Genomic DNA, 14,480 nt, shown 5'->3' with positions numbered 1-14,480 from the left:
CCAAGTATGCTTACACATACAAGGAATTTGTCTTGGTGACAGGAGCTTCCAGTGTACAACAGTACAAAAACAATACAAAAACAGCAGCAAGACATAGATAATAATAAAAAATAAAAACTAATTATACACATACGTACAGACACACACATACATACATACACACATACACATGGGTAGTGCAAATATAATACAATCTGTTATGTACAGTGCAAATGTTTTTTTTTTTTTCTCTCAGAGGAATGAAATGGCAGAAGAGGTTGGATGTGTTGGATAAATATAAGAAAGATTAAACTGTATATTGCACATAGTTATTGCTCAATGGGGCAATTTAACTGTTCATGAGATGGATAGCCTGAGGGAAAAAACTGTTCCTGTGCCTGACGGTTCTGGTGCTCAGAGCTCTGAAGCGTCGGCCAGAAGGCAACAGTTAAAAAAGGTAGTGGGCAGGCTGAGTGGGGTCCAGAGTGATTTTTCCAGCCTTTTTCCTCACTCTGGAAGTGTATAGTTCTTGAAGGGGGGGCAGGGGGCAACCAATAATCCTCTCAGCAGTCCAAAATGTCCTTTGTAGTCTTCTGATGTCTGATTTCGTAGCTGAACCAAACCAGACAGTTATTGAAGTGCAGAGGACAGACTCAGTGACTGCTGAGTAGAACTGTATCAGCAGCGCCTGTGGCAGGTTGAATTTCCTCATCTGGCGAAGGAAGTACAACCACTTCTGGGCCTTTTTCACAGTGGAGTCAATGTGGGTCTCCCACTTCAGGTCCTGTGAGATGGTAGTGCCCAGGAACCTGAATGACTCCACTGCTGCCACAGTACTGTTTAGAACGGTGAGGGGGGTCAGTGTTGGGGTGTTCCTCCTAAAGTCCACAATCATCTCCACTGTTTTGAGTGTGTTCAGCTCAAGGTTGTTTTGACTGCACCAGACAGCCAGCTGTTTAACCTCCCTTCTGTATGCAGACTCGGTGTCATCTCGGATGAGGCCGATGACAGTGGTGTCATCTGCAAACTTCAGGAGCTTGACAGAGGGGTCCTTGGCAATGCAGTCATTGGTGTAGAGGGAGAAGAGTAGTGGGGAGAGCACACATCCCTGGGGGGCACCAGTGCTGACTGTACAGGTGCTGGAAGTGAATTTCCCCTGTCTCACAAGCTGCTGCCTGTCCGTCAGAAAGCTGGTAATCCACTGACAGATAGACATGGGAACAGAGAGTTGGTGTAATTTATTCTGGAGTATAGCTGGGATGATGGTGTTGAAAGCCGAACTGAAGTCCACAAAAAGGATCCTTTGCATATGTCCCTTGTCTGTCCAGATGTTGCAGGATATGATGCAATCCCATGTTGACTGCATCATCCACAGACCTGTTTGCTCGATAAGCAAATTGAAGGGGATCTAGAAAGGGTCCAGTGATGTTCTTCAGGTGGGCCAACACCAGTCTCTCAAATGATTTCATGACCACAGACGTCAGGGCGACAGGTCTGTAGTCATTAAGTCCTGTGATTTTTTTATTTCTTTGGGATGGGGATGATAGTGGAACATTTGAAGCAGCATGGGACTTCATACTGCTTCAGTGATCTATTGAAGATCTGTGTGAAGATGGAGGCCAGCTGGTTAGCACGGGATCTAAGACATGCAGGTGAAATGCCATCTGGGCCCTGTACTTTCCTTATCCTTTGTTGTGGAAAGACGTGGCTCACATCATCTTCACAGATCTTAAGTGCAGGTTGAGTAGCAGGAGGGGGGAGGGGGGGGGTTGCAGGAGGTGTTGGTGTTTGTGTGAAGTGAAGGTCAGAGTGGGTGTGGGGTGTGAGATTGGGCCTTTCAAATCTACAGTAGAACACATTCAGGTCTTCAGCCAGTTGTTGGTCCACCACAGGGTTGGGGGCAGGAGTCCTGTAATTCATAAATTGTTTCATGCCACTCCATACTGATGCAGGGTCGTTAGCTGAAAACTTGTTTTTCAGCTTCTCAGAGTATCTTTTTTTAGCCACTCTGATTCCCTTATTCGGTGTGTTCCTGGCCTGATTGTACAAGACTTTATCCCCAACTCTGTAAGCATCCTCTTTGGCCTGATGAAGCTGCCTGAGTTCCGCTGTAAACCATGGTTTGTCATTGTTAAATAAGTCCTAGTAGGAATGCACATATCCTCACAAAAACTGATATATGATGTAACAGTATCTGTGAGCTCGTCCAGATTGGTGTCTGCAGCCTCAAAAACACTCCAATCAGTGCAGTCAAAGCAGGCTTGTAGTTCCAGCTCTGCTTCATTGGTCCATCTTTTACAGTCCTTAATACAGGCATGGCAGATTGTAATTTCTGTCTGTAGGTTGGAAGAAGATGAACCAGACAGTGATCAGAGAGTCCCACAGCTGCTCTAGGAACAGAGTGATATGCATCCTTTATTGTTGTGTAGCAATGATCCAGTATGTTTCTGTCTCTGGTTGGGCATGTAATGTGCTGTTTGTATTTGGGCAGTTCATGTGTGAGGTTTGCTTTGTTAAAATCCCCATGAATAATAATAACTGAGTCCGGGTATTTTTGTCCGTGTCTGTGATTTGATCAGCCAGCTGTTGCAGCGCGGCATTCAAACACGCGTTTGGCGCGATATTCACACTCGCCAGAATAAACGAGGAAAACTCCCATGGCGAGTAGAAAGGCTTACAGTTAATAAAGAGCGCTTCCAAATTAGGACAGCACATCTTCTTTAACATTGTTACATCTGTACACCAACTTTCATTGATGTGAAAGCATGTTCCACCGCCTCTCGTTTTCCCCGTTAACTCCGCAATGTGATCCGCTCTGAACAGCTGAAAGCCCGGCAGATGTAACATGCTGTCCGGAATGGCTTCACTCAGCCAGGTTTCTGTGAAGCACAAGGCAGCAGAGTTTGAAAAGTCCTTCTTTCTGTGGGTGAGGAGATGTAGTTCGTCCGTTTTGTTAGGGAGAGAGCGGATATTCGCAAGATGAATGCTCGGCAGCATTGTTCGAAAGCCCCGCAGACGGAGCCTGTCCAGCGTGCCTGCTCGTCTCCCTCGCCTGCGTCTCATAGCGCGTTTAAACAACACAGCCGCGCCTCCGACTAAAATGTCAAACAAAACATCAGAATATTCAAAATCCAGGAAAAGATTGACTGGTGTTTGCTGTCGAATGTTCAGCAGTTCGTCTCTGGTAAAACTGACTGAAAAAAGATTACTAAACACAGGACAAACAAACAAAAATAACAAAACAATAGAAGCGCTCCACACCAAGGCGCCATCATGATTAGCTGTGCCATCATGATTAGCTCCACCATCCCATATTTATGTTAAGTAGGTAGCTAGCTAGCATAGCAACTAGCCAATCAATGTTAGCTAACATTACCTAGCTAGCATGCAAAAACTCAGCGCTGTGGAAACAAAGCAACATCAGATTCCGCAAATAAAAATCCCATTCATTTACTCAATAGGCAAATTGATTTTCAACGATAACTTAAAACTTTTCAAGACAGATCAACCTTGAGCCCAGAGGTTGATAATCGATGGTATATTTTTCTGTTGAAACCATCAGTCCATGGTATGTCAACTTCATTAAAAAAAAAAATCTTGTTTAATAGTGGAATACCTGTTTAAGAACTACACTACCCATGACCCTGAAAGAAAGCAATCAACACCAGTCGCAGAACCGTGGTGATCAAAGCGCACCACAAGAGTCCAGCAGCAAACGGCCATGTCCATGATGCACTGCAGATGACACAATCAAATCGGTCTCCCTACACTCTCAAACTACTTATTTATTTGTATAAATCTGAATATTTGCAACAAATTATTAAAATATTGTTTCTGTTCTTATACAACTTAAAATCAGTAGTTGTATATTTTTCCATCCTTTTAATTTCATTTCGTCATTTGCAATGCTTCATGGGATTGTGGTCCATTCCCTCGTGAATGGTTTTTTTTTTTTTTTTTACAGAGTCTTGTACCTTTGTCTTTTTGTCTGATTTTCCAATTTTTTTTTTTGCTTCAAATCAAAGTTTTTAAATGTGCACTCAGTAATTTTTTTAAGGATGTCGAAGTGGCTTACACTGACACCAAGTGGCCTGGATGCAGCATCATTCAAACACAATAGTTTTCAGTTCTAGAAATTCACTATGCACAGTAGGCTAGGATTAATTTAATCCATGACTGAAAGTGTCCAATAACAGGGCAGTTACTGAGATTAAGCGAGTAGTATTCAGCTGGTCAAGTGATGCTAAAATGGCTGCCCCCTTGAGGCGCCCCTGTCCCATGTAGAATAAAATAGCTTTTATAAGGTTACCGATATGACTGAACTGTTTATTTCACATGAGTGGTCATGATTTTATACATATGTTTCAAAATTACCATTAATGTCTATAGAAGTAAAACTTTTTAAATGAGGAAAAAATTGAGTGAACCAACTGAGTGAACCTTTAATGCTGTGATTCACCTCAGAACTGGTTGGTGTGGTTCATGGCTTAAAACTCATTCTATGGAAAAAATAATAATTTATGGAAAAAAATACTTCCAGGACCAAGATGGCTGAAAAAGTGGATGGGCACTGTTGTGTTCTATTGCTTCTCTTATTGGTGGATCCCAATTCCAAGATTGTTGTTAATGTACTGGTTTTATTTCAACATGGAATTTGGCAAATAAACTCTGACTACAGAAGCATATACCATCATTTAACATGTGGCCCAAATCTGACTTTTTCACTCACATGTGACCCAGATCTGTTAATTGGATGACCATGTGAACAGACAAAAGCGGTCAAATCCGATCTGGGCCACATTCACATGTGGAAATAAATCGGATACATATCTGATTTTTTCCAGTGTGCCTGGTCAGATTTAATGTGATATTTTATGTAAATCTAACTCAACATTTGTCACTTGCACTGTTTATTTACCACTAAATATGCCTGTTATGGTTTAAAAAATTTCAAGTCATAGATTTTCAAGTTAGTGCATTCAGTTCCTTTAAGACAAGAAAACTATAGACTTCAAAAATTGGGTTCAGCGGTTCGTTTGAATTTCACATAGTAAAATATGCGCATGAAAACATGCAGAGGTATTTCTCAAACTGTATCAAAACATGAATGCAAGCAAGTCAATGCAAATATGAAATAATTACAGTTACCTTTGGAATAAGGTACAGATTTTGGCGTTTCAGAAGGAAATTGGTACTTTAATTCACCAAAGTGTCATTCAACTGATCACAGAGTATAGTCAGCACATTACTGATGTAAAAAAACAGCACCATCACTATTTGAAAAAAGTCATTTTTATCAAATCTAGACAGGCCCCATTTCCAGCAGCCATCACTCCAACACCTTATCCTTGAGTAATCATGCTAAATTGCTAATTTGGTACTACAGAATCACTTGCCATTATATCAAACACAGTTGAAAGCTATTTGGTTTATTAAATGAAGCTTAACATTGTCTTTGTGTTTGTTTTTGAGTTACCACAGTATGCAATAGACGGGCATGTCTTAAGGTCAATATTAGGTCAAAAATGAAAATAAAGAAACAGCTTTCTCTAGAAACTCATCAGTCAGTCATTGTTTTGAGGAATGAAGGCTATGCAATGCTTGAAATTGCCAAAAAACTGAAGATTTCATACAAAGGTGTACACTACAGTCTTCAAAGACAAAAGACAACTGGCTCTAACAAGGACAGAAAGAGATGTGGAAGGCCAGATGTACAACTAAACAAGAGGATAAGTACAGCAGAGTCTCTAGTTTGAGAAATAGTCCTCAGCTGACAGCTTCATTGAATTCTACTCACTCAACACCAGTTGCAAAGAAAAAGCCACTTTTGAAACAGAAAAACAAAAAGAAAAGGTTAGAGTGGGCAAAGAAACACAGACATTGGACAACAGATAATTGGAAAAGAGTGTTATGGATCTTAACCCCATTGAGCTTTTGTGGGATCAGCTAGACTGTAAGGTGCGTGAGAAGTGCCTGACAAGACAGCCACATCTATGGCAAGTGCTACAGGAAGTGTGGGGTGAAATGTCACCTGAGTATCTGGACAAACTGACAGCTAGAATGCCAAGGATCTGCAAAGCTGTCATTGCTGCATGTGGAGGATTTTTTGATGAGAACTTTCTGAAGTAGTTTAAGAAGTTCAGAACATTTTTTTTCAAATTGTAATTTGTAAATTTGTAATGTTATTAATGTCCTGACTATACATTGTGATCAGTTGAATGCCACTTTGGTGAATAAAAGTACCAATTTCTTTCCATAAGAGCAAAATCTGTACATTATTCCAAACGTTTGGCTGCCAGTGTATATAATATTGTTTTTCCTGCTGTCCTTTGATTTTATTTTGTCTTGCTCATATTACATTCTTGAGCTTCAATGGTAATTAAAATCTACCATATGACTGCAAATTACTTTCTTTAAAATAACTTTATCCATCTGTTCTTCCATCACTTGCTGATATTTATTTTAGATAGTCATTAAGTGTCCTATTCTGGTTAAAAAAAAATAAAAATAAAAAACAATAACTGCTTATTAAAATGGTTATAAGTTAATTAATTATACATATTAAAATAATGAACTTGTCTGGGTTTGTTAAACGCATACGGGTCAGTTAACAAGCGTCGGCTGTATAGACTAGTGTCTGATATGGGCTACATTTCATATGTCATGTGAACAACCTTACAAAGAATCAGATTAATTCAGCTGCGGTGTGAGGTAGATGTGTCATAAAAATCAGTTTTGCTATGGAGATTTTAAATGCCACTCTAACTTCGAAAACCTGCTGTTGAGCTCTAACTGTATTCACTCATGTGCATTCTGTAAAATTTAGAACATGGACTGATTTTTTTAAATATCAGTAAATTGTGCAGGTGTCATCGATTGCATCCACTTGTAAATCAGACATAAACTTAAAGCGGTTCTTCCTCTTTGCACAGGAATCGATGAGATCTCAGACGATGTGTACCGCGGTGTGGAGCATAGCGACTCGGACGACTCAGACAAATCTGACTCCAGTGACAGTGAATTCATGTCTGATGATGAACAGAAACCCAAGAACACTAACCACAACAACAGTGTCCACAAAGACTCCAAAAAAAGACCCAGACCGCTGTCCTCCCAAGGACAAAATCAAGATACTGTTCCTTCAACTGGTGGAGGGACAACCAGCGGGGACAAGAAACCTGCAGAACCCCAGACTAAAGAGAAGTTAAGCGGTGGTGTGGAGAAAGACTCTCAGGAGAAGCCTAAAACACCACAGGAGACACAGAGGGAGAGGTCAAAGCCTGGGCAGGAAGGAAGGCCTGCAGGCCCAGAGGTGGATATGGACTCGGACTCTGAACGGGAGCTTGTGATAGACCTCGGCGAGGAATCAGGAGGAAGGGAAAAGAAGAAAGCCAAGCGAGAGATTGCATCAGCCCCCATCTCTACACCTAAAGACCAGACAGGCGTTAAGACAGATGGTAGGTATTTTGCTATTTTTGGATTTTCTTTCTGATTATATTTGTAAACATGTATAGGCCCTGTTTACACCTGGTATTAACAAGCGTCTCAAATGCATCTCCTGTGACCACCTGTAATTGGACTCTGAGGGGAGGGTCTCTAAATTTTGTGACCACATACATCACTCACTATGTCAGTGTATCGCTGCATGTTGTACTGAACACACACGCACACACAGAAATGATGATTAACAATTGACCGCCCACTTTTACAGCAGTCTTTGTTCCGGAAGTATTTTTTCCCATTTATTTTCTTTATTAGCATTTAGGAAAAATCTTCAGTCAAGAGTTCTGAGGGGGCCTGTGTATCTCAGCGGGTATTGACGCTGACTACCACCCCTGGAGTCGCGAGTTCGAATCCAGGGCTTGGTGAGTGACTCCAGCCAGGTCTCCTAAGCAACCAAATTGGCCTGTTTGCTAGGGAGGGTAGAGTTGCATGGGGTAATCTCCTTGTGGTTGCGATTAGTGGTTCTCGCTCTCAATGGGGCATGTGGTAAGTTGTGCATGGATCGCAGAGAGTAGCATGAGCCTCCACATGCTGTGAGTCTCCGTGATGTCATGCACAACGAGCCACGTGATAAGATGCACGGATTGATTGTCTCAGAAGCGGAGGCAACTGAGTCTTGTCCTCCGCCACCCGGATTGAGGTGAGTAACTGCGCCATCACGAGGACCTACTAAGTAGTGGGAATTGGGCATTCCAAATTGGGAAAAAAGGGGATAAAAAAAATAAATAAAGAGTTCTTGCCTTGAGTTCTGAGCCTTGAGCCAAACCAACCGGCCCTAAGATGAATTACAGCACTACAACATTTGATTCGAAGCTATTTGAAAAACATATTTAAAGGTGCTACTCCCTAAAAGATATGAATGAAATAAGTGTCGTGAGATATCTCACCATCTCTGTGACAACACTAGACTCTGTAAACAGCAAACAAAAATGTGTCTGAGGACTGCAGTCTCTTACACTTTCTGCCTGTCAATCATTGTGCGCGTTCTCATAATATTGTAGTTGCTGCGAATTATTGAGGCTTAAAGTCATTTTTATGCCATGTTGTTCATAACAGTTGTCAGTTTAAGATGCTATTTTGCTGCTGTTGTTTTTGACAACCACTTCTGCTTGTGTCGGTCTCAAAGCTCATTTGGTATCTTTGGAGTGTGGGGTTTTGAAAGAGGGGGTGTGGCTAATCCAACGGTTCATCTTGTGGAAATTCTAGAATGGCTAAAATGGCTTACAGCACCTTTAATGTCTTTTGTAAAGGAATGAACTACTCATTCCATTAAGCACTGTGAATGATAATCAAATCAGTCTGGGGTTTTGTGTCTTTAATGTAGTTTCTTTTCAGAAAACCCTTCAAATATTGTATACACTAAACAAATCCTATATAAACTAATGTTGTGTAGTTAATGCATGTTGAAAAAGAACACTTTTTTTTTTGTTGTTGTTTCCATATATACTTTCAAATTTTAATCTTGCTGCAAGTGTGATGATTGGTGTGGAATAATATGCTGTATTATTTTAGTCAAGCTTCTATATTAATCGTCCTTTAGATGTGCATGCTTAACGTGATCTGTGTTGCATGTTGAGTCAGGCAAACTGAAGTAAAAAAAGTGCTGTTCAGTTTTATGCATGTATGCATATGGGCTTCTCCAAATGTTTCATTAGGGGTGGTAATTTTCCTTTAAAAGCCACACATAGTCTCATTGGCTAAATTCAATAGAATGGCAGTACATAGAGACTCAATTTAATGCTTAATAAAGCACCCAAAAGTGTCATAAATGTTGTCCATGTGATTTCAAGTATTTCAAGTCCTCTGAAGGCTATTCCTTTCTATTCCATTATTTCTTGTTTGGGACACATAAGGACAGATTATTGTTTAACTGCAAGTGCAATGTGATCAAGTGTTTTCAGTTACTGGTTTAAGTGATCAGATCACAAAACATTTTGAACCCCATTTACACCTGTATTTAGCACTGTCCTCTTATGACTGAATCGCCTGAATTTGATGTTAATACCAGGTGTAAAAAGGGTCATACTCTGATTGTGAGTTGCATTCTTTCCCATATTCAGGTAAAGCTCCTGCATCTTCCAGCATATCAGCTCCTCCATCCACAGATAACACTTCATCTTCCCCCAACCCTGGTTCAAAAGACGCAACTGCATCAGCCATCAAGCCGCCACCTGCTGTCACAACTGTATCTACAACTCAAGCCACCTCCACCTCAGCTGTTCCCCCTGTTCCTGCAGCCCCAGCCACTGCCAATGTGGTGAAGAAACAGCGCCCTCTGCTGCCCAAGGAGAGCACACAGCCGGCTCAGCGGCCTGCGGGCTGGAATCAGCCGGGCAGTAAATTCCAGACGTCGTCTCAGAAGTGGCACATGCAGAAGGTGCAGAGACAGCAGCAACAGGGTGGACAGGTTCCTCCGACGCCGGTGCAGAACCAATCACAGCCCAAGATGCCAGCAAACAACTCCAGCACCCGCTACCAGACCAGACAGTCAGTCAAGGGTAAAAACATGCCAAGCTCTGATCCTATCTCATAAACCCCTGATCTGACATTCTGACAATCTCCATTCCATCTAATGACTAGAATTTGTGTGACAAAATCATGGAGAAAGGGTATGCATAAACCTATTGCTCCGTAAAGTTATCCAGAATGCTTAGCTCTACAGAAATGATATAAGCAGTAAGGCATCAAGGCGACCAGCCACACAATTTGGACATCATGGTTCATCTATTGTCCACTGATGTGAGGTTTTAAAGTAATATTAATCTTTTCTGTTGTTTCACCAGCTGTTCAACAGAAAGACACCGCACCTGTTAACACAGCGTCTGGTACCTCTACCGCCAGTCTGGCTGGAGACTTCCTTAACCCTCCTGCATCCGCTGATGTGGCCGCAGACATCGCAAAGTACACCACCAAGGTGAGCCAGATGTCCACTGAAGAATTAGTCACTTTGAATAACAAAAAAAAGCTTGTTTAATACGATTATAAATCAACCTGTCCAAAATTCAAGATCAACTCAAGTTATGACTAAACTTTTTAAAAGTGGATAATTCATTTAGCCTTGATTTTCTTTGTTGTCTGTTTCCTTTATGATTTCAGATGATGGATGTGATCAAAGGAACAATGACGGAGATATACAATGATCTCTCCAAGAGCACGACAGGGAACACCATTGCAGAGGTTTGTAATTTTTGTGCATCATGCCATTTCTCTTTGTTACTTTTTACAATTCATGTTGTTTCTGGAAATGTGGTTTATTGGCCAAGGACACTTGTATAGGCTGCAAATTGGACTGATTGAATTTGCAATTAGAACTGCTCTCATGTGACATGCTCTGTGGATTTCTGTTGTTTGGTGCAGATAAGGCGGTTGAGGATTGAAATTGAGAAACTGCAGTGGCTGCATCAGCAGGAGCTGTCGGAGATGAAACATAACCTTGGTAACTCACTTTACAACATAAAATAGTGCTGCAAACTTGGTTCATGTAACATCTTTTTTTGTTCCTGGAACAACATTCCTGACATCCAATCATTGTCCTAATCCAGGAACATGTCCAACTTTTGTAAATCAACATGTGTAATGTGTAAATATGAACATGTAAACCAAATCAAGCATTCTGACTATTCAATTTTATGCTTGTGCTAGTGTGTCCTTTAGCTGACATTTTTGTTATCCAATATGACTTGCAGCACACTTACTACAGAGACAATGACCACATTTACATGCACTTGTTTATTGCAGGGTTTTTGCAGAAAGCAGTGTTCTTTTAACATGTCAATTAAATGAGAATGCCGTTAAAGGGATTAAGAGAAAGCAGTTTAACACTCCCAGGTTTCTCCCAGAGAACGCATTTTATGTGGTCAAGTAAAAGCATTAGTGCCATTCTTACAAGTTTTTTGAAGACTGCACGTGCTTGGAACAGACTGCATTCCTAACGTCATAGGATGGAGCCCAACAACAAGTCAACACAGCGAAATTCAACATTTCTGGGAGTACAGTTGGAAAAGCAAATACCCTATAAAATATATCCATTTATACACACCCATTTGAAATATCGACTGTCCCTCATGTTTGCGTATATGCACTCAAGTACGCTGGGGGAATCCCAGAGTTTAACATAAGAGGGAAACCCCACTATTGCCGCGCAATTCCACTGCTGGTCGCAATGGAAAGTTAAGAAAACAAACACACCAACAACTCTGGAATATCTGGGGGGAAAAAAGCAAAGCAACAGAGAATAAAATAGCATTCCTCCAAAAAAGTATTCCTCGGATACCATGTTTGTTATTTACACAAGTGTTGCTGGGAAATTATGTTACTGTGGAGAAAGCTGCTTATTGACCAAGCCACATGTATACGGGAGTAAAGAAAAAAGCTGCGAACATGGTGCACATAAACGGGAACACCACTTTCCAGCCTTAAGCAGCTTACTCGCAATAAACGGCTTTCTGGTGTCCATGTAAACGAGCTCAATCTGGGTTAAAGTGTCTAGCTCAAGAGCACAATAGTGGTAGATCATGAATCACACCTTCATGGGTTTAAACCTATATGGTCTAGATGACCAGGCTAGAGCTTTAGCCACTAGTTTACATTACCACCACTCTGTGTCTGTATGTAGAGTTAACCATGGCAGAGATGAGGCAGAGTCTGGAGCAGGAGAGAGAGAGATTGGTGTCAGAGGTGAAGAAACAGATGGAGGTGGAGAAGCAGCAGGCGGTGGATGAGACCAAAAAGAAGCAGTGGTGTGCCAACTGTAAGAAAGAGGCCATCTTCTACTGCTGCTGGAACACTAGTTACTGTGACTACCCTTGCCAGCAAGCACACTGGCCCGAACACATGAAATCCTGCACACAGTCAGGTATCTATTATGTTCTTTCATTCTGTTCTTACTTTTTTGGACTTCTACCACTTGTATTGAAAGGATAGTAGAGATAGGACAGGAAACGTGGGGGACAAGGGAATGGGAAATGTCACATGCAAGAATCGAACTTGCATCGCCCACATGAGCACCACAGCTCAATATGTCAGCACATGTGAACGAAATGTGAGACTCTGACTGGCTATGTAGGTAATCGCATTCTGTCTTACTACTCTTGTCTATTTCTGCAAAATATCATATGTATACTGTACTCAGTATACTGTATGCATAGAATACAGAAAATTAGTTTCACTTAATTTCCAGTGAAACAAGTGAAACGGAAATAATATCAGCCATGGTTTATACATTTCTTTTATTATTATTATTTCAGCAGACTACAAAAAGTTAAGACATTTTTACTCAAAATGAATTAAAAATGCTAAATTACAGTTTTTCCAAGATGATAACTGGACACCACACACATGACCAACATGATGAGGTCATGTGACAACAATATAGCATACTACTGTTTGAAATGTTTTTCAAGGAATAATGCCTACTGTTTCACTTACTCTTTTAAAAGAAAATAGTAGGCAGTATACAGTATTCACCACGCAAAATTCAGTAAGTAGTAAGCTAGTATTCCATTCTTAACATAACCACTCTCTTTCTTCCTTTGCATTTATAAACAATTGTTTTTCTTTTTCCTCAGCCACATCATCTCAACAGGAGACGGAAGCAGAAGCTAGTTCAGACCCAACAAAACCTGTAGGACAGTCCCCTAAAACCCAACCTTCACCAACTGCAGACAAAACTTCACCTGCAAACCGAGGACCCTCCCCCTCCACAGACAACACTAAAGCCAGTTCCTCAGTTGCTGTCTCATAACCACAGTTACTGAGATCATTTTTATTTTTTTTAATCATCAAAACGGTGCCATTTCAGAGTTGAGTCAGCGGTTAAGACCAAAGGACATTGACTCATTTTCAACAGAGGTTTAGAGATTTTCTTTTCAAGTGTGGTCATGAAATGATGTTGGCACACTTCCCTCACCTGTTCACTACATCAAACAACATTAGGATAATGCCTATAAAGATTTGATTCATTTCTATGTACATTGTCATTTCGTATTTGTATTTGTGACTTGTTTAGTACAAAGACAGAGACGTCCTTTGATATGAAATTTGCAACCGTAATACTGTTGTCCTTTTTTTTTTTTTATACATATCAACTTTTGTAAACTTCAAAAACAAACAAATGTGTTTGGTCTATATCATTATTATTTTTTTCTCTAAATGTGAAAGATGCACTTAGAAGTGCCTCTGGAAGGGTCGGTTCACTTTATACAAAGGTAATCGCGAATGAAGAGCGCGTTTGTAGAAGTTCAAAAACTTTTATGGAATATGATTGTTAGTACTCATGAATTGTCACTAAGTTTCTGGAAAGATTCAAAGATTTATTCTCCACATATCTTTCATCCGTGAAAAGATTCTTGATTAAAAAAATAAGCAAAAACAAATTTACAGATGCAAAGGAAAAGATTATACTTATTGTGGGCGTGTTTTTTTTTTTTGTTTTTTTTTTCTCCTGTCTTGTGGACTATCTTGTTTACATAATGTAAATAAAAAAAGAATAAGCAGAGATGATATCTGTACGAAAAATAAAGTCTTCAGTGAGACACAAAACTCTGGATGCTCTGGTATGCTTTCTTATGCAGTTGTATCAAGAATTTATGTTCAAACTTTTTCCTTGCACATTCTTTCATGTGTTTGACAAAACAAAAAGAAAAAAGATTTTGGTTCAACATAAAGCAGTGTTGGATGTGAACATGATTTTTGGATTAGAAAACCGCAGAATGCAGAGCAAATGCATCTACCAACTATTAAGAATTAATTAGAATAGCTTTACTATAAATGCACATGTGATTCGTCAGGCCCTACTTCTCATCTTTTCATCATTTATCTAAATATTCCTTGTTTATTCTGAATCCAGCATGATGTTAATTTATTTTTCAATTGATTTCAGTTATCTCATTTAGTATATGCCAAGTGTATGTATGTTGTCATTTTTACAGAGTACTGGTGACATACAGTGCATCCGGAAAGTATTCACAGTGCTTCACTTTTTCAACATTTTATGTTAT

At 40.2% G+C, this 14,480-nt stretch overlaps 1 protein-coding gene across 12 annotated transcripts in view; it reads left to right on the top strand.

Moving 5' to 3' along the window:
* prkcbp1l (protein kinase C binding protein 1, like) overlaps window positions 1-14,038 on the top strand; it is a 36,383-nt gene extending 22,345 nt beyond the window's left edge. For 11 of the 12 annotated variants that reach the window (XM_051662294.1, XM_051662285.1, XM_051662283.1 and 8 more), the window contains 7 exons: window positions 6,912-7,436; window positions 9,543-9,980; window positions 10,266-10,396; window positions 10,579-10,659; window positions 10,840-10,918; window positions 12,098-12,337; window positions 13,050-14,036. In XM_051662294.1, coding sequence (XP_051518254.1) covers window positions 6,912-7,436; window positions 9,543-9,980; window positions 10,266-10,396; window positions 10,579-10,659; window positions 10,840-10,918; window positions 12,098-12,337; window positions 13,050-13,225 — 1,670 coding nt within the window. In that variant the 3' untranslated portion in view covers window positions 13,226-14,036. Of the gene's footprint in view, window positions 1-6,911; window positions 7,437-9,542; window positions 9,981-10,265; window positions 10,397-10,578; window positions 10,660-10,839; window positions 10,919-12,097; window positions 12,338-12,920; window positions 12,962-13,049 lie in introns of all 12 variants that reach the window. The other variant, XM_051662291.1, reaches the window with a different exon arrangement.
* The last annotated feature ends 442 nt before the right edge of the window (window positions 14,039-14,480 follow it).

The sequence above is a fragment of the Myxocyprinus asiaticus genome, chromosome 29 (genome assembly GCF_019703515.2).
Source record: "Myxocyprinus asiaticus isolate MX2 ecotype Aquarium Trade chromosome 29, UBuf_Myxa_2, whole genome shotgun sequence".
NCBI classification, from domain to species: Eukaryota; Metazoa; Chordata; class Actinopteri; order Cypriniformes; family Catostomidae; genus Myxocyprinus; species Myxocyprinus asiaticus.
Note: the sequence above shows the minus strand (reverse complement) of the source record. Positions and strands in the feature narration are given on the sequence as shown.